Source organism: Lithobates pipiens, unplaced genomic scaffold (assembly GCF_037356315.1).
Source record: "Lithobates pipiens isolate NorthernLeopardFrog02 unplaced genomic scaffold, aLitPip1_a1.2 Scaffold_30, whole genome shotgun sequence".
NCBI classification, from domain to species: domain Eukaryota; kingdom Metazoa; phylum Chordata; class Amphibia; order Anura; family Ranidae; genus Lithobates; species Lithobates pipiens.
The window spans coordinates 168,518,909-168,545,609 of record NW_027507791.1 but is presented as its reverse complement, the minus strand read 5'-3'; the positions used below and the strand labels follow the sequence as shown (position 1 = coordinate 168,545,609).

The following is a 26,701-nucleotide window of genomic DNA, read 5'->3' as shown; positions in this document are numbered from 1 at the left end:
AATAAAAAACCCAGCGGTGATTAACCACTTGCAGACCGGACCATTTTGCGATTCGGCACTGCGTCGCTTTAACTGACAATTGCGCGGTCGTGCGACGTGGCTCCCAAAGCAGAATTGACGTCCTTTTTTTCCCACAAATAGAGCTTTCTTTTGGTGGTATTTGATCACCCCTGCGGTTTTTATTTTTTGCACTATAAACAAAAATAGAGCGACAATTTTGAAAAAAACTCATTTTTTTTTACTTTTTGTTATAATAAATATCCCCCAAAAATATATAAAAAAACATTTTTTTCCCTCAGTTTAGGCCGATATGTATTCTTCTACATATTTTTGGTAAAAAAAATCGCAATAAGCGATTATTGATTGGTTTGCGCAAAAGTTATAGCATTTACAAAACAGGGATAGTTTTATAGCATTTTTATTAATAATTTTTTATTATTTTTTTTTACTAGTAATGGCGGCGATCAGCGATTTTTTATTGTGACTGCGACATTGTGGGGGACACATCGGACATTTTTGACACATTTTTGGGACCATTGTCATTTATACAGTAATCACTGCTATATAAATGCAGTGATTCCTGTGTAAATGACACTGGCAGTGAAGGGGTTAACCAGTGGGTGGCAGTGTAGGGGTTAAGTGTTCCTAGGGGTGTGTTACTAACTGTGGGGGGGTTGGGCTTTCATTTAGTGAACACTGATCTCTGCTCCAATCACATGGAGCAGAGATCAGCGTCACTAGTTGCTAGGCAGAATGGAGAAATGCTGTTTACTCTGCATTTCCTCCATTCGGCCGCTCCGTGAGACGATCGCGGGGATGCCCGCGCCGATCGAGTCCGCAGGTCCCACGACCGGACTCAAGGGGTCCCGACCAGCGCGGGAGCACGCCGCCGGCAGCGCGCTCCCGATGGCAGGGCGGCATTGAATATTGGACGTACCTGTACGCCAATATGCCTGCCCGTGCCATTCTGTCGACGTACATCGTCGTGCGCTGGTCGGGAAGTGGTTAAATACCACCAAAAGAAAGCTCTATTTGTGTGAAAAAAAGGACAAAAATTTCATATGGGTACAGTGTTGCATGACTGAGTAATTGTCATTCAAAATGTGAGAGCTGGTCTGGTTATTAAGGGTGTTTACGTGCCCAGTGGTCAAGTGGTTAAATACAACACACAGCCTTCTCTGACCAGTTTGCTCTTGTTTTTTTCATCCCGTTTGGAGCACTTCTTAATAATAGAATTTACTGCGCTTCTAGGTATTGATAAAGCCTTTGAAATGTTTTGCAATTAGGTATGGCACCAACATCTGATCGTTGAGGTCTACCCCTCCCATATTAAGGTTATATTCGTGGACACAGAGGGGTTGTTCCTCCACAACACCAGTCGCTGTAGGAATTTGGACCATCGTGTCTGCGTGAAGGGAGGACAGAATGAAAACATTCTTATTATCCCTCCACTTCACAGAAAGCAAATTATTACATCTCAAGCAGGCTCTCTCATTCAGCATAAGACGGGAATCTACAAGCCGCTGGGGAAAACCCCCGGCGATTAGCTTGCATGGTGCCACATGTGCCAATTTGATCAAACAAGTGAACAAAAAGTGGCTTGTGTAAAAATTGTCCACATACAACTGGTACCCCTTTCCGAATAAGAGTGACACCAAGTCCCACACAATCTTACCAGCGCTCCCTATGTAGTCAGGGCAGTTCTTCCGGCTCTACATAGCTATCTCTTCCCTCATAAACCATTAAACTATATGTATAGCCTGTGGCCCCGTGACAGCGCTTATACATCTTGACCCCGTATCTGGCACGCTTGCTGGGAAGGTACTGTTTGAATGACAAGCGTCCAGAAAACTTAATCAAGGACTCATCAATGCAGACAACTTGATGAGGAGTAAACAAGGCTGCAAAACATTGGTTGAAGTGGTTTACGAGGGGCCGAATTTTGTAGAGCCGATCAAATTCAGCATCGCCCCGAGGATGACAGAGTTCATTATCATTAAAATGCATGAACCGCAAGATCTGCTCGTATTGCGTCCTAGTCATGGAGGCAGAGAACACGGGCATATGAATTGGGTCAGTGGACCAATATGATTGCAACTCACTCTTTTTGGTTATGCCCATGAGGAGGGATAGGCCCAGGAAGGTCTTAAATTCAGAAACCGTAATTGGGTTTCATTCTCTGGCAAGGGTCAGCTGGGGATTAGCAGTGATGAATTGACCAGCATATAAATTGCTTTGGTCCACAATAGATCTATAGTGATCTTCGATGAAGAACGGCAAATAAAAATCAAGTGATGTAAAATCAACTGTTTCCACCTGAATTCTGGGTTAGCCAGTGAATGGGGGAAGTACGGGTGCTGCAGAAGTAGTGGGTTCCCAATTAGGATTGGCAAATGCAGCAGGAAGGGCACTATGGGCTCACCGGGCCTGTCTTTGTCTTCTTCTTGGTGGCAGCGGGACACTGCTCGTGCTTGGCACCTTGTCAGCTTGAACTGCACTTATGGGACTCGCCACAGCACCAAGTGTTACTGTAGTGCTGGATGTACGACCAGCATGTACTAGGTCGCTGGTGCTTGCCAGTTCACCAGGATGAGCAGCGCTAGTACTGGCTCTCTGCTCCATACGAGGGACCTGCGGTTCTTTCACCTCAATGACAGTAAAAGAACAGTGTCTGGTATGCCTGACCTTGCCAGGTACCACAACTCCATCGTCAGAGCTATCTGTCAGGGTGCTGCTGCTGTCTACAGGTTCGTATTCTCAGCCTGAATCTGACAGATGAGTGACCTCCTCTTCACTGTCTCTGTATCTGTCATGCTCAGAAATGTGCCGGCCTCTTCACTACTGTACCTTTGATTTGATATTTTGGTCTCTAAATTTACTGGTACAGTAGTGAGACTCACAAGAAAAAAGTACCTGACTGTCAGCGACTGATTCAAAAGCTACCAAAAAACTGTTAGCGTTCACAGGGATCAGGTCTGACTCTGCGAACGCTACAGTTATGTGTGTTGTGTTTTGTAAGTGACAGTAATCGATTGATACTGCACTTGGGTGGGCTGGGCAGAGGAGAGGGGCTAAACGCAGGTGCTAGCAGGTATCTGGGCTGATCCCGCTAACACTGTGTTTTTGGGAACCATAAACTGCTCGGGACGCTAATATAGTTCTGATCAGATATTGATCCATTCAGACACTATACTACTAACAGAAGCGTATGGTGCGTGGGTGGGTGCGTTGACCCAAGCCCAGTCCATGACGGACATGACGAAGACTGGCATGTCGGATGGTGGAGTCATTGCCCAGACCGAGTTCTACGGACTTCTCCAGAGTGGTGGCTTGGGATTGCCCCTGCGGAAGTGGTGTACAATTGTCTGTTTGGACAGAGTTCCAAGTTGAAGACATGATTAATTCCCTTTAACCAAGCTGGAATACTTACCTTTTTTGGAGAAGTTTCACACATGGAGACACCCCAGGTATCCACTGAAGCACCTGTGTGGGTCATCCTAAAAAATGTGCTCTGGTGTCCCACACTAGTGCTCCTGAGTCCAGATGTGTAAACAGCTGCTGAGTGTTCTCTGAGATGCCACTGAATCAAGTTTGCAATTCATTCTAGTTTCAAAGACATCTAGACAACAATGTCCTAAAATTCTTTTAATACAAATTAGCATGACCAGATGTAGTTAACCCTGTATCAGCTAAAAACATTGTATTTAGTTGGCAAACAATGTTTCCTACGAGCGATTACTGTGCCCACGAACATGAAAGTAGCCATTTTACTTGCTACTTACAAAATAAAAGTAGCCATTTTAAACAGTACAACAGTAAAGAAAAGCACATGGAGCAGCATGCAAGTTAATATTCATAATAGTAACAAACAACAAGTACTTACTTTTTTGAAGCACTTTCTTTATCCTTCTGTACTGATCCTGTTCCCTTAATTTTAGGTCTGACCATCATTTCCTTAATTGCTCCTTGGATTGTCGTATACCAAATTTCCGCCGCAGACTCTTCACCACTTTCGTCATGAGTTTGGCCTTTCGCAGAATGGGGTTTGAGTACGGTCCATTCTTGCCATCATAGTCCACATATTGAAGAGGGTCAACTATCTCCACCATCTCTTCAAAGGACATTTTGGAGGCCTTAAACCTCCTCCTGGATTGGGACGTTTCGTCCTCTGGGCTTTCCTCCTCATTACCACTAGTAGTAGTGACTACCTGCTGTGTCTCTGCCATGTTCCTCTCTCACTGCGACGAAAGAGATGGGGTGGGGAATCTTTGAGAAAGAACTTCAGGGGTGGGCGGAGTTTAACGTATGCGCAGTGTATATAAAGTTAAGATGCATGTGTCGTATGTACGTTCAGTGTGCTGAGGAAGGAGGACGAACGTTCTAAAGAAGGTAACATCTTAACTTTGGTACATCAGTGGCCTATACTGATTCTAGATTGAGGCCTATATTGGAATACGATTAGGAGAGTTTAGCCTCATATTTAGTGTTTTTGTCTTGTGTTTTGTCTTGTAGCAAATATAAAACAATTCAAACACCCTGAATTCATGGGTCACTTTATAGACAAATACAGGGATATGTAAAATTTTTGGGAGGTTAAAAACCCCTTATATCGAAATAAACAAGCTAGGAAGGCACTGCTGGAGAAACTGCTGGGGTATGTGAAGACGCAGGTCCCCGACGCAGATATCAAGTTTGTGGATAGGAAAATTGGTAGCTTGAGAAGCAAGTATAGGAAGAAACTTAATAAGGTCCAGGCTTCCATGAAATCAGGAGCTGCAGCTGAGGATGTGTATGTACCCAGTCTCTACTACAACAGCCGGACGAGGTTTCTGGAAGACCAGATGGAAGCCGGGGAATCACTTTCTACACTTCCATCCACCCTTCCCTCAACCCCAGCTGAGGCTTCTGAGGGCCAATCTGGACATTCTATCCTGGAAGAAGTTGAGGAGCCCAGCTGGAGCCAGGTATAGTGTCTTTTAACATATTTATTGTGCGGAAATTATTGTTAACTAGATGTTATTCTTGCTAACAAAATTAATGATTTAACAAAAAGTCTTTAACATATCAGTTGACAGTAGGGGCCAAAAATGAGTGTGACAAGAATGAAAAATGCTGGGGTCAGAATGATAATCTTTTCTATTTATTAACATTCAATTTGCAACAGTCATGAGCTGAAATTTGGGTGTGATTGATGAACCAAAAACTAAACGTATGTCCCTTCTGCAGGGAAGGCTGCAAGGAAGACAAGAAAGTGATGGCCTGGGTTCAGTCTGGTCTGACAGAAGATGCAGGCTGTTGTAGTACCACAGCTTGGGGACATACTGTATATGTCATCTGCTGCTGTTCATGATATCTCTGGGAGTCCTAGACCAGAATGTGCCCCCCATTATATGGACTTCTCAAGCTACCAATTTTATTTTCCAAATAGTTGATGTGTGCCCTGGGGTAGAAAGGCTTCACAAATTCCTACAGTCTCTCCAGTATTGCCTTATTTATTTTGTTATCAGAAAGAATAAATGGAGATTTTTTTTTCTGAAAATACTAGCACAGTTTGTGAGTAGACAGGTACATTTCAAAAATACAATGTCAAATTAACAAGGGACACCAACCAACCTCCTTCTTTAAAAAGACGAGATAATAAAAAAAAAAAAATGATAGCGATGAATATAAAATGACTAGAAAATAATTTCAAAATATAAAAAAAAATACATTCTTAATTAGAAAAAAAATAACAATAAAAAAAATTCCAAACATTATTATGGAGATCTGTCTTTAAAAAAAAAAGATTATTCATGAGATCAGGAGAAATAATAAAGAAAGAATTTGAGAGAAGTCTGTGAAAGAAGAAGAGAATGTGCTGCATTAAACTATTAAAAAAATTGCAGCATGACGAATGTGCCATCTCCATTACATACCAGACCGAGCGGTCCCATCTCATAGTTGAATCTGATCATGCGCAAGTTTTTGCTTGTTGAAATTCCATACACACGAACAAATTTTCGGATAGGAACTTTTTCTGACCGAAAAATTGAGAACCTGCTCTCAATCTTTTGTTGGCTGAAATTCCGCCAGCAAAAGTCTGATGGAGCATACACAGGATTGCATTTTTCTGACCAAAAACTCTCATCAGACTTTTGCTGGCGGAATTTCTGATCGTGTGTATAGGGTATAAGACTTGTAGAATGCTAAATACTATTTAGAAGGGAGTGTTAGTGAGAGATACGAGCACATTTTGTATACACTTCCATTAGAGATATAACAATATACCGTTTATATAGGTTTACCTGAATGACCCTAAAAGCAATGCCAAATCCTTCTTCTACATTCTTTCCCCCTAAAATGACCTAAGAAAAAACATAATATAAGGATAAATACAGTATAAATTTGGTAAGCATTTTGAATTGTTAAGAACACTTTCAATCATTACTTTTGCTGATCATTTCACTTTTTGTAAAAAAAAAAAAAAAAAAAGCTATTACATTTTTACAAAGAAAAAGAAAGAAAAAAAGAAAGAGAAAAAGAAAGAAGGAAAAATTTAAAAAAGAATGAAGTCACATCCATTACTACAAGACTAAATTGCAATATTGTATAGTGAATTTTATTTCTAGTCAACAGAATCAGCATATATAAAAATGTGTATATCTATGGCTATGTATTATATTTTTTAAATACAATTAACATGGGAACAATCAAAAATCTTACTGTAACACAAAAAACTTACATACAGGTGTGTGTGGGTATATATAGTATACACAACCAAATATATTCCTAAATAGTACAAAAAAGTTTTTTACCATCTTAAACACACTCGTAAGTTAAAGCATTTAAAAAGGATCTCGACACACAAGGTATCCATTAGCCAATACACCACTGTTTGAGCCATAACACACACATAAGGGGGAGTGATGTCACCAAATTTATTGGACTAGATGATGTATTCCCTCATCACATACTAGAAAAGGGTAATGGGACTCAAAAAATGGAACAACGATGTAACAAAGGGTAGTCCCAACCAGTCATGAAGGACTGTTTAGGATGTCTCCAACGTACAAGCAGACCTGAATGCACTGATTGATTGCGCAATTATGTGGCAAATGCAGTTTAAATGTTGACATACTATATGTAAAGTTATGCACTTGAGGGTTAAAAACATGCATGCATCATAGATTCTAGAGCAGGTACAACTGTGGGAGAAAGGCAAACAAATGGATATAAACATGCTAGAAGCTGCCGCCAAAAGTTCAGAAGATTATGAAAGGAGAGCTGTCACTGCACTAGGATTCTACCATCTATACACTGGCATCTGCACACCTTCCTGGTGGCTGAATTGATCCCCCTGATCTGGACACACAGCGGCCACTTTTTAGCCCTGTGCTTAGACACTCGACTGGGACTCCCGCAGCTGCAGTAGCTTTTTCCGGTGACCATCATCCATTCAACTCAGGAAAAGCTCTCTGATAAGCTGGTGTGCAGATAAAGTTTGAGTGCACTATAAACACTATACACTACACTACCCATTGTACACTACACTATAAAGTCATGTGGCACTCTCCCCTCTCTCATTTCACAGTGCTTGGGTTTCCATCCCAGAAGAGGAGGCAGCCCAGCCTAGATAGCCGATTATTATTTATTTAGATCCTCACCACACATCTAGTTACTATTTGCTGTGGTTTTACTTGTTACAATTTTTTGCATAGTATTTACACTTAAGTTAGCAAAATATTGTTCGCCAATTTGCACTCCCCACCCCAAAGCAACTTGTCCCCATTTTCATGGGGACAAGGTGCTTGTTCTTCCCGACAACCCTGGGCAGTGGTTGTGGGGGTCTGTGGGCAGGGGGCTCATCAGAATCTGGAAGCCCCCAGATCCCCCCCCCATGTGAATAAGTATGAATAAGTATGAAAAGATGTGTAGTGTTACAATAAACAAGAGACGGTTTTTGAAAAGTCCTTTATTAAAAATCAAAAATGTTCACGACAGGAGGAGCCAGCTTTAGAGGAGGATCGGGCCTGTGGAGGGAGAAGAACCGGGAGAAGGAGCAGAGGAAAAAGAACGGAGGAAGAAGACGTAGAGCTACGACGGGGGACAGTCTTCATTTTTAATAAAGGATTTTTCAACGTACCCCATACTAATTCACATGGGAGGCTGGATCTGGGGGCTGTTATCCTGATTCCGATAAGTCCCCTGGCCATAGGCCCCCACAACCACCACCCAGGATTGTCAGGAAGAGACCCTTGTCCCCATCAACATGGGAACAAGGTGCTTTGGGGTGAAGGGCATAGAACCCTCAAGACCAAACTCCCACTCCTCCTATGTTGAGGGCTATATGGCCTGATATGGTCTAGGAGGGGGCACTCGCCTGCCCCCCCCCCCTCCTTAGCACCTGCCAGGCTGCATGCTCGGATAAGGGTCTGGTATGGATTTTGGAGAGGAACCCACGCTGTTTTTTTGGCCTGGGGTTTCCCTTCAAAATCGATCCAAGACTCAAAGGGCCTGGTAAAGTCAGATGAAAGTCGGATCCCGTTCATTGAAGTCTCATGGAAGTTGGACATGAAGTCGCAGGTCAAAGTTGGATCAGAAGTCATATGACTTTCATGTTTGATCAGTGTGAACAAGCCTAATGCCGATCTTTTAACAGAGAGGTCATTTTGGGAAGTTGCTGCCTAAAGGGTGTGGTTCACAGTACACAGAATGAACAGTATTATGTGAAAACTGCACTTGAAGATTTCACATTTGAACATTTTGGGATTATAAATGGATTATATGAACTCTGGATTATTTGATTTCATTTACGTTTTTGCACAATTATATTCTATGAAGACATGGAGTGGGAGATTGGAGGTTATATATTATAACGATATGAACATTATTATTCATGTAAATGAATAAATTGCTACTTTATGATTGTTTTCATGTCCATGCTTATTTATGGCACAGCACTGCAATCAATTTTAATCTATTTTAGGATTGTGTTATAAGTTAGGTTTTTTATTTGCAGCAGCAGTGGAATTGGGTTTCTATTTTGTGGATGCACTTTTTACTTTGCTGATCGCACTGTGACTTTATCCTGAGCGTGAAGTAGGGGAGATCCAACATCAATGTAATAAGCAATCAGAGTGTAAAAAAAATCTGATCACCACCCCAGAGTAGTGCAGTAAAAATATGTTAACACTGAATTGCTTTGGTGACAATATGTAAAAAAATATAAATAAATAAATCACACACACACATATATATATATATATACATACATACACACACACACATATATATATATATATATATATATATATATATATATTACATACTTTCACCAGAGTATGTGCAGTATCACTATGGTGACACTGTACCATTTTGGAGGTGATCTGGTACACTGGCTGCCCACTCCAATATCAACATATGTCAGTACTGCTAGCCATTCTCTCTGTTCACCGTCACAGCAGTACAATGTCACTAAACCAGTGCTATCAGTCAGTATCCCTAATCACTGCTGCATAAGTCAGTGCTCTTAATCACCACAGTTCACTCACAGTGTCCCTAATCACTGCCACACCAGTCATATTTTCCATGATCACTCCCCACCCACTCCGTGTCCATAATCACTGCTAAACCAGTCATATTTTCCCTGATTACCCCACACCAGTCATACTGTTCCTAATCACCATGACACCAGTTAGGGTGTCCCTGATTACTCTCACACCAGGTACAGTGTCCCTTGATCACTTCCACGCCAGTGCAGTGTTGCCTTTGCCTGTTACCTGTACTAACCCTGGCCTGTTTATTGACCAAATTTCTGCCTGTTGCCTGGACCCATCCTTTGCATGTTTGTTGTCCAAGTCTCAGCCTGAACTGACCAATCTTCACATCCCACTGACTACATTCCTGCAAGATACCAGGCCAGTGGACATGGAATTCCTGGGGGCAGGCATGTGCCAGTAGCCTAGGCTTGCTTGAATTACACTGTATGAACTGAGACTGCTATAGGTGAGGCTACATTAAGCTACATGACCTGATCACTTGTATAGCGGTAACCATTACACTCACCATGCCTCTTACTAAATACCTTGGATGGTCTACTTTCCAAAAGGGAGCCATTTGGGGGGTATTTGCACTGTCCTGGCTATTTTGGGATCTCAAGAAATTAGATAGGTCAGTACATCAGGACTGATCAATTTTCAAAATATATACCGTATACCACAGATTAAATATTAGACACTGATTTTGGTTAATTTTGCCAATGAAATGTAGCAAAAAGATTATTTATGTGTAAAATGTGGCCTAAATGTATGCAAAAAGATTATTTATGTGTAAAATTTGATAAATAAACTAACACAAGTGTTTTCTTTTCAACATTTTTATTTTTTGTTAATATAGCAAATAAAAAAAAAAACAGTGGTAATTAAATACCATCAAAAGAAAGCACTATCTGTCTCAAAAAAGGTATAAATGTAATTTGTGTACAGTGTTGCATGACTGAGTAATTGACAAGTTGTAACAGTGCTGAAATCTGAAAATATAAATGGGCAGGAAGGTGGTAAAAGTGTCTAGTATTCAGGTGGTTAATAATATGTAAAAAAAAAAGGTTGTAAAACAATTTTTAGTCCTTATGCACCATTAAAAGTCCACAGTGTACCCCCTTCAGGCATTTTTGTTTTAGGAATGGAAAAAAATAAGTTGGGGCTCAGGGCAAGGCTAGATGTTTAAGTGAGGATGACCTTCAAGACAAAATAGCTGGGTTTCAGGTTGTGTAAGCTTCTTGAGTGAAAGGTATTAGGAATTGGTTGCCAATATCAAGAACTAGAGGCTAGGAGTGGACTTTAATGGCAAATGAAGATGACGGTCTTAGATAAAGGTTTTTTTCTAACAGCTTACCTGTAAAATCCTTTTCTTGGAATACACCATGGGACACAGAGCCACAGTAATTACTGTATGGGTTATATAGGCACCTTTAGGTGATGGACACTGGCACACTCTAGACAGGAAGTTTAGCTCCCTATATAGCCCCTCCCCTTACTTGGAATACCTCAATTTTGTATCAAAGCAATACACGTGTAATCCGAAAGAGGGGAGGGACCTCTGTGTCCTGTGATGTACTCCAAGAAAAGGATTTTACAGGTAAGCTGTTATAAAAATCCTATTTTCTTTATCGTACATCACGGAACATAGAGCCACAGTAATTACTGTATGCGATGTCCCAGAGCTTTGTTATCTGAGGGGAGGGAAACACACACAAAAGTAGGTTGCAATCAGACTTTAGGACCTATACTGCTGCCTACAGCAGCACACTGTGCCCAAAAGCGAGATCCTCATGTCTTCTAACATCCACCTGATAGAATCTGGTGAATGTATGGACTGAAGACCAAGTTGCGGCCTTGCAGATTTGAGCCACGGAGGCTTGGTGATGCACTGCCCATGAAGCACTAACAACCCTGGTGGAGTGCACTTTGATTTGAAAAGGTGGAACTTTCCTCTTCAAACCATAAGCTTGAATAATTACTTGCTGAATCCACTTAGCAATAGTAGATTTCAAAGCTGCCTGTCCTTTCCTAGGGCCTTCAGGCAACACAAACAAAATATCTGCTTTCTGAATCTGAGCAGTTGCCTCCAAATAGATTTTGACTGCTCTCACTACATCCAGAGAATGTTGTGACTTTTCTTCCGTAGAACAGGGTTCTGGAAAAAATGAAGGTAGAACAATATCCTGGTTTAGTCTGGTCACCAGAAAAACTAGCTTCCTTGTCAAAAGGACCAAGGGAATATGTTGTATCAGCTCAAAAGGCTGTTTCTGTAATGCCGACAGAACTAAATTCAAGACCCAAGGGTTCAGGGGTGACCTAACTGGTGGATTAAGCCGCATTAACCCCTGTATAAAGCTATGGACCAAAGAATGCAAAGCAATACCGATAAGGTCAAGACCTGGTCTTTGATAGTACTCAAGGCCAGCTTCATCTCTAACCCCATTTTCAGAAAGGCAAGGATTCTACCTATAACATATTTTCTAGGACGCCCCTGGATTCACACCAGAAACATGCCTTCCAGACTCTATAATAAATGAACCTGGAAGCTGGCTTCCTTGCATTAATCAATGTAGATATCACTGAGCCTGAAAGCCCACGATTCTTTAGAATTTTTAATAACCAAACTGTTAAATTTAGCGGTTGTAAGGTAGGATGGAACACTAGTCCCTGCGATAGCAGGTTTAGACGTGGTGGTAGGATCCATTGGGCCCCTACCGCCATTTTTATGATCTCTGTATACCAAGATCTTCTGGGCCACAAGCACTACCGACTTCCTTTCCTGCTTGATCCTGCAAAGAAGTTTTGGTAGGCGCAGAATAGGAGGGAATGCATAAATCAGTGAGAACTGATCCCACAGGGTCACTGACGCATCTGTTCCATATGCAAGTGGATACCTTGTTCTTGATACAAAGTTGTCGACTTTATTGTTGAACCTGAACACAAACAGATCTACATCTGGGATCCCCCATCTTTGGCATATAGCCAGGAAAATGTTGGGGTGAAGAGACTATTCCCCCACAAACAACTTCTGGCGACTTAAGTAGTCCGTCTGCCAATTTTCTACCCCTGGAATAAAGATTGCCAAAATGCATGGCACATGCTTTTCTACCCAGGTTATGATACGATTTACCTCTCCCTGGGCTGCTTGACATTTGGTGCCCCCTTGGTGATTGATATAAGCTTCCTTGTCAAAAGGACCAAGGGATATAAGCCACTTCTGTGGCATTGTCGGATTGAATCCGGACAGGACAATTCCACAATCTGAATGTCCATGCCTTTATGGCTAGGTATGCTGTCCGAATCTCTAGAATGTTGATGGGCAAGGTCCTTTCGGTTCTGGACCATTTCCTTTGGACAGTTGCCTCTTCCTGGTAACTGGTAAGGAGGATTTCCCCTTCCACAGATTCTCAGATATTCTCCACCAACTGAGGCTCTAGTGCACTTTTGGAGACAAACGCATTGGAAAATCTAGCGTCTGGATCTTCTTGTTTCAGGCAGACAGGATACTGTTTTGCAGCAGTCTCAAATGAAACTGAGCATAGGGAACCGCATTGAATGAAGCCACCATCTTTCCCAACAACCTCATGCAAAGGCAAATAGAAGGACCCTTCTTCGCCCTGACCACTTGAACCAGCTCCTTTATAGTGCTGATCTTTGCCTAGGGTAAAAACACCCCCTTCTGGGCTGTAACTACAACCAGACCCAAGTACTCTAGTTTTCTTACTGGCTTTAAAGAAGATTTCTCTAGGTTGAGGACCCAACCTAGGTATTCCAGGTAGTTGACTGTGGTGACCATGCTTTGGTCTAAGCGGGTCTATCAAGAGCAGAGGAAGGGCCAGAAGTTTTGTAAACACCTGGGGTGCAGTAGCTACACCCAAAGGCAGAGCTACAAACTGAAAATGAAATTTTTCTACTTCAAAACATAGATATCTTTGATGAGCTGGAAAATAGGTACATGCAGGTATACATCCTTGATGTCGATTGAAACTAGAAGTTCTCCTTGTAGGATGGAGACTATTGATCTGATTGATTCCATAAGGAAAGAGCAGATTTTCAGGAACCAGTTTAGATCTTTGAGATCTACAATGGGTCTGACATCTCCATTTGGTTTTGGCACTGTGAAAAGGTTTGAATAAAACTCCAACCCCTGCTCTTCCAAGGCAACCACCATGATCACTTTTTGCGACAAAAGTCAGTCGAATGTTTGAAGGGGAGACTTTTTTCTCTGGAACTTTGGAAACATTTGATCTGAGGAAACGAGGAGAAGGGAATTCTTGGAACTCTAGTTTGTAACCTAGAGTTATTGTGGAGACCACTCATCTGTCTTGAAAGTTGTCCTGCCAGACCCTTGAGAATTGTAGCAGTCTTCCCCCATTCGAGCAAGCGGGGGTGCCCCTTCATAAAGATGCTTTAGCGTTCTGTCTTGTAGGGTTCCTCCCCCAGGACTTCTTTTGTCCCTCGGGTTGACCTTGAGGTTTACCACTTGAACCTGATGGTGGAGGCCGTCGCGACTGCCTGGAGGCTGATGTCCCTGGCACTGGAGAAAGAGCCTGTTTAAATGAGGGATGTTACTCCTTTTCTTAACTGGCAAAAGTGTACTTTTCCCACTTGATATGTTTTGGATGCATTTGTCCAAACCGCCCCCAAACACCCTTTTACCGCGGAAAGGAAACCCAGCCAAGAGCTTTTTGCATGGCGCTTCAGCTGACCAATTTTTCAACCATAAGATTCTACGCAAATGCACAAATCCAATCGTAAGGCGAGAGGTCTGAATAATAGAATCTCTGATTGCATCAATTGCAACAGACAAAGCCCCTGGGAGCTCGGCTAAATCCTGGGCCTGCTGTTCAGGGAACACCTTGAGCACCTGTTTCAAATAGTCTCTCGAGGATTGTCATACCCCAATTGCAGTTCTCTGCAGCTGCAGGTTGAGAACTGAACCTACCGAAGGAAAAATGTTTTTAAACAGGAATTCCAATTTTTATCGGTTGGATCCCTAAGCATTTGAGCATTGTCAACAGGACAAGTCAAACTTTTATTCACAGAGGATATGGCAGCGTCAATTGCTGGTATACTCCACATCTTTGTAAACGTTTCCTCCATAGGATAAAGTGTTGAAAACTTTTTAGGAGAGAAAAAATGCTTATCTGGGTGATCCCACTCAGAATACATAAGCTTTTCCAGCAATGAATGAAGGCACACAAAGCTTGAGGAGGCTTCGGTAAACCCAAACAAGAAGTGGACTTTACAACTGACTCAGTTAAGGGTAGCTTAAATGTGGAGCAGATCATTTCAGTAGGAGATTGCACCAGCAATTTCTCAGCCTGTAAAGCTGAATAAGGTCCTTCCCCACTTGATCTCTTGGAAGAGGATTCATCAGCATCTTCACAGTCCCAGAGGGGGAATCATCTTCCCCCCTCCCACTGTTCCTCTGTTTGAGGGTCCTGTGTAGTAGAAGGGGACCTAATGCGTTTTCTTCCACTCTGTGAAGATGTGATTAAAGCCACTAATCTCCAATCCAATCAAGGCTGAGGAGAAAACCTCCTCACTAATATATACAGGGGCTGAAATGCCGGAACCAGTTGCATCCACTGACAACCCAGATGGCTCGCTCTGACCAGCCTCCCTAGGCATTTCAGGGGGGATGGCGTTGCATAAGGAGGGTCCTCAGAGCCTGAGAGAGATCTCTTTGAGCCCCTGTTTTTTGGGGTATTTGTACCTCCCCTTCTGCCCAGCACAAATGCAGAGGTGCTACCAGAAAATGCACCCACTGCTGAGCAAATAAGTTCAGGAACTGCCGCTGCTATCAAGGCTCAGGCTGATGCTTAATTAAACATGCCCTGGGAATGCCTGTGTCACCAACACTCACATGCCCCTGTCTGCTCTGTGTCCCTCCATCAGCTGAATGGTGTATTTATAGCCTACACAGCCACTGCGTTGTGAAAGTTGAAGCATGCCAATGCTGCTCCCGCCCCCCCCCCCCCCCCACTCTTTTCAAAAAAGACTGCTTTCCCGCCCTGATCCAACCGAATTGGCATGTAGGAGAGCTGGGGTGGAGGAGAGGAGGAGAGCTGCTGGAAGAAAACTGCCATGCTCTGGAGGTGGTGGCGGGAGCGGCGTGGCATACCGGCTGGTCCGCGTTCCCTCGGTCTCCTAGAGTGAAAGAGATACCTCAGCCAAGGTGGGGGATGTCGAAAAGAAATGCTCCCTTCCAACATTTTACCTGAGGCTTGGGACTAGAGGAAGAATGCAGCTTGTACTGACACAGAGCGAGACTGACAAGCATGGAACAGGTACGTGCTCTTGACAGCCCCCCGATGCGACTTTAGGCATGACAACATTTACTTAAAGGAGAAGCCCCATAAGAATTAGAAAATTCCTTAGGAATCTCCACTTACCTTATCCAGCTGCAGGGTTCCATGGTAAACCAATGTAAAAAAATACCCCGCGCTGCCAAAACAAAGGCCCCCAGACGAAGTCTATTGAGACAAAATGCACCAGGAGGGCTCCACTGCCACCATTGTTTTTAGAAGTGCTTGAAATCACTACTGAAAATGTAAGTGTATTACTTTTAATAAACTTTTATCAGTCATATGGAATTACACTATGTGGCTCTGTTTCTCTATTTCTCCTACCCATTGATTGAAAATTGATATCAACCAGCCCTGCATGGAGACAGACTGTCTATAAGTTTCAGGACACAATTTCTACAGGTTACATTCCAGCTGTCGGTTGACAATAAAAAGCTTTGCTGACTCACAGAACGTACGTTCTCTTGAGTCTGAACCATCTGATAAGCCTGCATCTGTATCAGTGGTGGTGCTGTTACACTGGTGGTTGCAAGTTCCGTCTTTGTTATTATGGTGGTCTAAAGGTCTTCAAGGCTCTGACTAAACACTGGGGACTGTATTACACTTTCTACAGACTTTTCATTCGTTTTTGATTTAATATATTTTTTTCCTCATTTATATTGCATTATTTATATGCGATAATTGGTGCAACGTATTATTCTTGTCACTTTCTGATTTTCTACTAGGTGTGATTAACAGTTTATGGCACAAAACTTGTTACTACCTACTTGTATCATTTATATATGATTTCTGGCATTCGTTTGACTAGGCCATTAATTCAAACATCTTAGCGCTACACTTTATCTGTGGTAAACCAGACAGACCCAATCTTCCCCACTCACGGTGGGCTCCGTTTAAAAAACCTTCAAGGACCGGAGTTCCCTTTTTATCGGGGGTTCCACACCCTTTGACCAGTAAAACACCCAACCAGGAAATATGGCTGAGAAAACCAAGAATTGGATCCCGGGGTCCAGCTCTCCAAAAAGAGAAGGGTTACAGGCAAAACCTTATTTCTTCTGACATGAGGCCCAGATACCATTCAATTCGGCCCAGAAAATACACTTTGAATGGATCCGGTTGCATAGCTTGCCCCAGCAAAGGAATATTCCAGTGGAGCTCAACTCAGCAAATCTTTACTCGTGACCAACACCTAAGACACTGACTAAAAAACTGTGGTACTCTCAGTAAGGGGAGGGGTTATATAGGGAACTAAACTTCCTGTCTAGGGTGTGCCAGTGTCCATCACCTAAAGGTGCCTATATAACTCATACAGTAATTACTGTGGCTCTGTGTTCCATGATGTACTAGAACAAAAAAAGTTTTATTTCATTTCGATTTTATTATAAAAATATATATAAAAATACAAATATGATTAAAACCAAGAATAAGAATCAACAAACATTAAATCTACAGTCACACTATTGTGACATCTGAAACAGTACTACCATCTGTGTATAGATTGCACTACACGTTTCACGGATGAGGTCTACCACTTCTTCAGGAGCTTTATAGTACATATACATAAGGCTTTATAGAGCAATTATCATATACATCTTCAGTTGTCATACGGTACCATTAAAGTCCACTCCTAGCCTTCCCTTCCTATATTTCTTTTCATAAATTTGGGATGAAGGTACCATATTGTAATAACCCCAATGTGGCACTCCCTTTAAATATCAAGAACTAGGCAGAGTGGAGATGACCATAGACCTTATTCTGGGAATAAGAAATCCCCTGAAGCTGTGAAAGGAATGTGAAAAAGACGAGTTGGGCCTCAGGACAAGGTCTGAGGGTTAAGCCAGGGAGGGCATTATAATGGCAAAACAAAATAGTTGGGTTCCAGGTGTCTAAAGAATGTCAGTACATACACAATAATATTTCAGGAAGAAAACCCTCTCTAAAGTAGGTAAGAACACACTTTAGGGGTATGGAAGCAGCAACTGTTTTTGGATGACAGAATTCAGGTGTTTGGAGGCCTACAGGCACAGAGGTATCCCACTGGTTACTACAAGGGTTGAGAAACAAATCCCAGTATAGTCCCAGTCATAGAGAATTGAAGGGAAATCATAATAATCTCAATAAATGTCAATAGAAGTAACTATTCAATTTATCAAGAGAAGGTTTATAGGGATAAGTGAACAGGAATGCAAAGTCCTGCGGAAAGGAAATATTTGGGGTTGTCTATCTCATTAGAAAGTTCATGAATTTCTCTGGACTAGTTATCCATAGTTTGGGCAATTGCTAAGGTGACAGCGACCAGCTGTAGGGCCAGTATTGCCAGCACAAAGGAGGTGTAGAAGAATCTCCAAGTGCCTATCCACTTTAGAAGAGTGTATATCCTCAATAGGGATGATAGTGTCAGCACTAAAGGCCAAGTTCACCTTTTGAAGCAGGTTACACTCATATTTAGGGTGTAACATGCTCCAGCAGTCCCACCCTTCCCCCGGTGTGCAGGGGCTTCTCTCTCTGTACCCACTGTTAATTGTCAAAAATGGCAGGAGCAGGAATCTGTGAATGACAAAACTACAAGTCTCATCTTCCACCGCAGCAGATGGCTCACAGTTCTCAATGAACGGTGAGGGTGCTTTTGTAGTTTATTCAAAAGCCATGTAGCTTTCAGACAGCCCATACAGAGGTACAGGCTGAACGCTGTAGGGCTTGTCTGTAGGAGTCTGACATTGCACCCTTGATTCACGGATTGCAGGTGCAATGCTCTCTAGGGTCCTACTAGAAACAATAATACACACACATTTTGTTCTTCAAAAATATGTGCATTTATTATTTTTTTCTCAAAAGGTGAACTTATCCTTTAAGTGCAAGAATGGCTGGGTCCACTTTGGGGATAGAACATTTTTTGGTAAACTCTTAGCCCAAAGGATACAAAGCTTTGAAATTATCAGGAGGGGGAGATATGCTCTCCGATACTAACTGATTATTTTATAAGGTCCAACTTTCCTGATCCCAAGTGGGATTTTCAAGTATGTGGGGGCTGTGCATCGCTATGTGTAGCCATACAGAAACTAGAATGCACGACCTTAACGTATCCATAGTAACCAGCATATGGTGAGAGGGTAAAGAAATATCTTCCTTAAACAGCGAAGGACAGAAATATCAAGGTGCCCAAGTTCAAAAATCCACATCCCCCTTCATTTCTGTTGCAGTTGGTGCATCAGGCCATTCTATTATTTGGGCAAGAATTATGATCAGGGGGTACCGAGCCAGATCAGTGATTGCGGTTGATAGCCCCCTCAGATTTCAGAAGTGACTTCTGAAATAGATCAGACATGTTGGCTGTAAATTCAGTCTTTGTCAACTTTGCTCCAGATTGAGGAAACCAAGTGGTAGCTTTAGAGAAACAAAGTATTTTCTTGGCCTGGATTAACCACTTGCCTACTGGGGTAATTTTTATTTTTCATACTTTAAAATCTGCATTTTTTTTGTTAGAAAATTACTTAGAACCCCCCAAACATTAAAGTGGATGTAAAACTGATTCACAAAATTGTACCTAGGCACATATATGTGTAGTATTTTCTTATATCTCTCCAAAGCCCTAAGTCCAGTGTCTTTCTGCTGCTCCGTTCCTCTGTTATCAGCATAACAATGTCTGACAAGTTCTCCAACAAACGAGATAAAACCCAGCCTGAAATTTGTGTCGGGGTGGGTGGTATAAATATATTAGCAGAGAGTGGGTTTATTCACAGCACAACATTCCCTGCACATTCCTTCCTTCCTCTGCCTATGTGGAGTGGGGCAGTGTGTCTTTCCTCCAATCAGCTGTCAGTGTATGCCCAGACTTCATTCCCAGTGCTGAACAGTAAGAGAAAATTTCTAACACAATCACAATGTGCACTTTCTAAAGAATATAGCAAGCTGAAGAAAGCAGATATACTGTACATTTAAAACGTATGTGTTTCATCTCTGTATCATCTGAGGCTGTTCACTTCATTGGGTACATGTGAGGGTTTACATCCACTTTAAATATTTTCTAAAAGCAGAGGCCCTGAAGAGTATAATAGTGGTTGCTGCACAAATTTTTAGGAAAAAATACAACTAAATTAATTTTAGTGCACACAAACACAATTTGATGCAATTCTTTTGATAAAATATAGAATATGTGGTTGTGTCGAGGAAATAGATACCAAATACGTCAAGACTTAAAATTTTGCATGTCTGTGAAATACTAATAAGTTATAAAATTGTCCATAGTCGACACTTTAAAAGCCTTTAAAGGTTATCCATTTACAGCTAAAGTTAAGTTAAATGTGGTGCTAGAATTTTTGCTCTCACTCAGATAGTTACATGGAAGGTGAGGTAGAAAAAAGACACAAGTCCATCAAGTCCAAACCTATGTGCATGATTATATGTCAGGATTACATTGTATATCCCTGTATGTTGTGGTCGTTCAGGTGCTTATCTAATAATTTTTTGAAACTATCAATGCTCCCCGCTGAGACCACCACCTGTGGAAGGGAATTCCACATCCTTGCCACTCTTACAGAAAAGAACCCTTTACATAGTTTAACGTTAAACCTCTTTTCTACTTATTTTAATGAGTGGCCACGTGTCTTGTTAAACTCTCTTCAGCATAAAAAAGTTGTATCTCTATTATGGGGTCACCAGTGCGATATTTATAAATTGAAATCGTATCCCCTCTCAAGCGTCTCTTCTCCAGAGAGAAAAAGTTCAATGCTCGCATCCTTTCCTCGTAACTAACATCCTCCAGACCCTTTATTAGCTTTGGTTCCCTTATTTGTACTCGCACCATTTCCAGTACATCCTTCCTGGGGACTGGTGCCCAGAACTGGACAGCATACTCTAGGTGTGGCCGGACCAATGTCTTGTCGATCAGGAAAATTATCATTTTATCTCTGGAGCTGATTCCCTTTTTAATGCATACCAATATTCTGTTTGCTTTGTCATTGCTGAGCCTATCATCTGCTAGGAACCCCAGGTCCTTTTCCATCCTAGTTTTCCCCCCAGTGTATAGATTGCATTCATATTTTTGCCACCCAAATGCATTATTTTAAATTTTTCTACATTAAACCTCATTTGCCATGTAGTTGCCCACCCCATTCATTTGTTCAGATCTTTTTGCAAGGTTTCCACATCCTGCGGAGAAGTTATTGCCCTGCTTAGCTTAGTATCACCCACAAATACAGAGATTGAACTGTTTACCCCATCCTGCAGGTCATTTATGAACAAAACAAATAGGATTGTTCCCAGCACAGAACCCTGGGGGACCCCACTAACCCACCTCTGACCATTCCGCGTACTCCCCTTTATCACCAACCTCTGAACTAGCCCTTGTAGCCAGTTTTCAATCCATGTACTCACCCTATGGTCCATGCCAACGGACCTTATTTTGTACAGTAAACGATTATGGGGAATTGTGTCAAATGCTTTTGCAAACTCCAGATACACCACATCTATGGGCCTTCCTGTATCTAGATGGCAACTCACCTCCTCATAGAAGTTTAATATATTGGTTTGGCAAGAACGATTCTTCATGAATCCATGCTGATTACTGCTAATGATACCGTTCTCGTTACTAAATCTTGGATACAGTCTCTTATCATCTCCTCCAAGAGCTTGCAGCCTATTGATGTTAGGCTAACTGGTCTGAAATTCACAGGTATGTATTTTGGGCCCTTTTTAAATATTGGTGCTACATTGGCTTTTCTCTAATCACCTGGTACCATTCCAGTCAGTATACTGCGAGTAAAAATTAGGAACAATGGTCTGGCAATTACTTGACTGAGTTCCCTAAGTACCCTCAGATGCAAGCCATCTGGTCCCGGAGATTTATTAATGTTAAGATTCCCAAGTCTAATTTTAATTCTGTCCACTCTTAACCATGAAAGTACTTCCTGTGATAAGTCATAAGGATAAACACTGCAGTTTTGGTTACTGAAGCCCCCGATTCCCTTGTAAAGACTGAGGAGAAGAATACATTCAATAACTTTGCCATCTCCCCATCCTTTGTAACCAAATGTCCTTCCTCATTCTTTATGGGGCCAATATGGTCTGTCCTCCCTTTTTCATTGTTTACATACTTTAAGAATGTCTTGGGATTTTTTTTGTTATCCTCCGCTATGTGTCTTTCGTGTTCTATCTCAGCTGCCCTAATTGCACCCTTACATTTCTTGTTGCATTCTTTATAATGTCTGAATGCTGATGATGAGCCCTCAACCCTGTATTTTTTTGAAGGCCTTCTCCTTTGCTTTTATATGCATTTCTACATTGGAGTTAAAGTGGTTGTAAACCAACTTTGACCTACAGGTAAGCCTACATTAAAGCTTACCTGTAGGTCCAAGAAATATCTCCTAAACCTATACGGTTTAGGAGATATTTACCCGAAGACAGCCACCGCTGTCTACGGCGCATGCCCCGCAGACAGTGGCGTGCAGGCCGCAGATCGTGGCGATATGCTGCGAGTGTCAGCTCCCGTGCGCATGCGCGGGAGTGATGTCATTGCGGCTCCAGCGAATCACAGCGCCGGAGCCGTGAGACCCGGAAGTCGCTCCGGGATCCATGGCAGCGGCGAAGAGGAAGACGGAGGACCGCTTCGGGGGCTTCGTTCTCAGGTAAGTTAATCTTCCCCACGGCAGCTAGGAGAGTCCCTCAGCTCCAGCAGTGCTGGTCCCTGACGGGTTTCACCAATGTCACTCAATGGAGCGTACTTATTGGGATGCTCCAGCCCTGGATCGGCCTCCCTGGCACTTCCCCCTCTACCCTTCCTGACTGTCACCCATCTACTCTTTCCTAATGCCTGCAACTTTTTGTCTCCACCCGCCTCTGTGCTGGCCCCTGCCATGTATGTTCCTGGGTCTGCTTTAGTATGGAGGGAATTCTCAGTTCTGACAGTTGCTTCCCCAGACTCAGAACCTGGGCTTCCAGTGAAACAATGTGCTTACATTTTGAACAGCAGTATTCACATTCGATTAGATGATCAAGGAAGCATACATGCCACAAGATGTACACCGAGTCGCATCTCCACACCCCCCGCGCATTGTACCTACAAATTTAATGAGGATTATACCCTTTCCAAATTATCTAATAACTAGCTTCCTGACACTAATACTCAACAAGACAATACACAGGTACTCAATGAGACAATACACAGGTACTCGCTGACCAATGTGCACCTGCCGACCAACGTGACCCTGCTGACCAACGTGCACACACACAATACACAAGTACTAACGATCCACACATACTACTCACACAACACTCAGGTACTCACAATACACAGGTACTACCTGACACTAATACTCAATACAGCCAACGTGCACTTGCAGCACTCCTGTACTTACAATACACAGGTACACACTCACCCTACACAGGTACTTGACCCCTGTTACAACCTCTCGTTTTCAACTCTGTTCTTTTAACTCACCACTTAGTCCAGTTCCATTAACTCTGTTTTAACTCACCACTTAGTCCAGTTCCACTTGATCTAAGTTCCAGCAAGCTCAAAGATGAGCAGGCTCACAATGAGTTCTACAGAAGGTTATATAGGCCTCAAGCACCTGTGACCAATTGACCATTTCCCTTAATTAGTAGGCTGAAGTAAGCAAAGAAAAAAAGCTGTTTAAAAGGTGACAGAAAAAGGTGTTAAAAGCTACAAGGAAAAGCCCCAAAAAGAACATAAAAATGCAACCCAGCAATCACCAGCAGGCAAAAAGCAAAACTTGTTCACACTCTCACATTCAAGGTCCTTACGGTTTAGCTTCCAACCAGCAGTCTGGCCCAGATGGTCGTGACTGCACATTTGCAGGGCAATCACTATTTACATATGCGTTCTGGATCTATATGTGCAATTCCATGTGAGCTTGAGGGATGGGGGTGCTTTCGTTTTGTTTTTACTTAAATTTGTTTACACTTTAAAAAAAAATTAAATTGTTCAACTTTTTTTTGCTATCACAAGGGGTGAACAAGCCTCTTCTAATAGCTTGGAGCAGTGGCAGGTATGTTTTATAAAAACATCAGGTGTCTATTAGACCCCTGCTATCCAGTGTTAATTTTTTCAACTAAAACATTTTTGTCTACTAAATTAATACTATTTTAGTAGACTAAAATATGACTAAAACTAAAATGATTGAGATGACTAAACTACAACTAAAACGGCATTTCAGTCAAAAGACTAAAATATGACTAAATCTATTATCTGCCATTTTAGTCAAAAGAGTATGACTAAAACTAAATAAAAATTTGACATCAAAATTAACACTTGTCTGTAGTGCATGTTCAAACCTAAATATCATAAATAATAACATTCGATTTTTCACTCCAACAGTATATAATGAGTTTGGAAATGGTAGAGAAATGCTTAAATAATGCATTACTCTTTAACTACACCCATTAGATTTTAGACGACTATAATGAGTTTTAGTTGACTAAAATGTACTGTAATATTTCAGACTCTGCAAATGATGCAACTTCTTTCACAGTTCTGATGCCAGGTGGAATTGAATACATCCTAATCAGCATTCAATTCCGCCCTCTCACACCTATAAAAAGAGTCCAAACCTCCCAAGTCCCACCTTACAGATCACAACATTATTCAAGAAGAAACCCCCTTCATACACAGCCTGATGTGAAAGCTAGCTGTGCTGCTGCTGGGCAGGATTGAATGGATCACAATTAGAATTCAATCCTGCCCAGTTATGTATACTGACCAGTGTGAACAGGGAGAGTCTCATCCCTCAGATCCCACCCTACTAGAGCCCTGTTCTCTGTGAAATGATTAGAATACATATGAACGAAACACCTTCATAATAACCTCCAATAACCCTTCCTCTGTAGTCTTGCATTAAAAATGATTTAAGATGGGAAAGTCATTATAGCTGGATCTCATGTGATGTTTCTAATCTCTATTCCTCAATCCCACACGCTTTGGGCTTGAAAGCAGTTTCCTATTTCTTAAGGAAATCAGGAAGGTTTTCACTTACCTCACAGGAATCTATTTTTATGAGTCTAGAATTTTTACTCACACATCATTTCTTTATGTTCGACAGGGACTGTTACCTTCAGAAGTGTGGAGCCTCTATGGGAGCTGAGATCCCTGGCTAATTTATACATGGGATGGTGGGAGAGGTTCTGCATTTTTGGATCTGATAGTCCCCGCTGAGCAGATACTGTGTTCTACTGTAGGTATATTGATGACCTGCTCTTTGTGGTTTTTGAACATCAACCTTGATACTTGGTTAGAGTACATGAATGACAATCAATTGAACTGGACGCCACAATCCGATATCCATGGAGTTTTTGGATGTAATGTTAACTGGTGACAAAGGCAGAGTCTTTTCTAATTTATACAAAAAACCCATTGCAGGGAACACGCTCTTGCGAGCTGATTGGAGTCACCGGGACATACAAAAAAAGCATCCCAGTAGGCCAATTCCTTAAGCTAAAACGTTTATACAGTCAAGACTCTGACCTCAAATGGGAGGCCATTCATATGGCCTCCAGGTTTGAAGACAGAGGGTACCCCAAATCTGTTATTGATAGGGCGTTCGGCATTGCAGACAAAGTCCCTCAGTGTAATTTAATGATAGATAAACTCTCCCCTACAGCCAGAGCCAAGTATGACAAATCAAACCTGGTTAATTGTATCCCCATTTTTTCGACACCTTACAGCGTGGAGCTTAATAAAATTTAAAAAAGTGATTACAAAATATTTATCTTTGTGTACTTTCTAGTGACCCAATATATTCCAAAATACTTTCTAAAGGTATACGGATGGTCTCTAGGACAGCATCCTCTATATTAGTACAAAAGCACCTACACACCGGTTACAATTTAAAGGTACATTTAAATGTGATATCAATAGCTGCTCATATTGTCCCTACATAAAAAGTGGCGATATAGTTTCTTCAGTAACCACAGGCAAATCCCAAAAAATCTTGTCCTTCATTAACTACAACACACGTTCCATAGTATATGTAATTACATGTACATTATGCCCCATCAAATACGTAGGAAGAACAGCACGCAGGCTAAGAGATCGCCTTTATGATCACCTTCACGATATAGAGAGCAATCCTAGTAATGTGGCCCAACATTGGAACAACTTCCATCACAAAGATGTATCATGTTTAATTATCCAAGGCATGGAAAAGATAGTGAAGCCACCTAGGGGAGGTGATAAATTTAAAATTCTATGTAGGGGGCATGGATTGGACATGGAGTAAGGACGTGCTTTGCTAGAGCTTCCGACTCCTGACCAGACTAACCTGGCTGATATTCCCTATTTCAACAAAGTCTTTGCCGGCCATGAGATATTGTAAGGGACGGAAGGGTAGAAGATAATCCACAGCGGCTCCGGCAGACCACATTGACCGCTATTTCAGAGACCTACCCTGCTCCACTCCGGCAGTGAAACACGTGGCACCCTTGGGCCCTCATCGACCCTCTCTCCTCACATGGAGGCCTCACAAGGCCCACTGCCGAACTCAGTGATGGGTCTCCCGCTTTTATTAGACTCTTCGTCTGGCACCTCGGGCAGCCAGGGGATGCCCATCCCCATCTCCAGGGACGATTACGACATCAGGGTTCTACTAAGGGCCCTCTCTACCAAAGCGGACTTAGAAGTCATTGTACTGTGGGTAGAGGAACAGCACCGCCGAAACTTCCAACAAGTGAGAGCGGAGTTTAATGGTCTTGAGGCAAGACAGACCAGCGTAGAGGTGAACCTGGGTGCCCTAGAGACTCGCATTATCCAACTGGAGAGGACACAGATACAAAGCCAGGACCAGTTGGCGGAGGTGCAGCTCCACATGGAAGACCTGTTTTTTTCTGCGGCTCAGGGCCATGGGACCTGAGAACCTGCCA

General features: G+C 42.2%; 1 protein-coding gene across 6 annotated transcripts in view; it reads right to left on the bottom strand.

The window, feature by feature from the left end:
- The window catches only part of ZFYVE26 (zinc finger FYVE-type containing 26), a 1,794,472-nt gene that overhangs the window by 147,486 nt on the left and 1,620,285 nt on the right, over nt 1-26,701 (bottom strand). For all 6 annotated transcript variants that reach the window (XM_077465059.1, XM_077465061.1, XM_077465063.1 and 3 more), the window contains one exon: nt 6,285-6,344. In XM_077465059.1, coding sequence (XP_077321185.1) covers nt 6,285-6,344 — 60 coding nt within the window. The remainder of the gene's footprint in view (nt 1-6,284; nt 6,345-26,701) is intronic.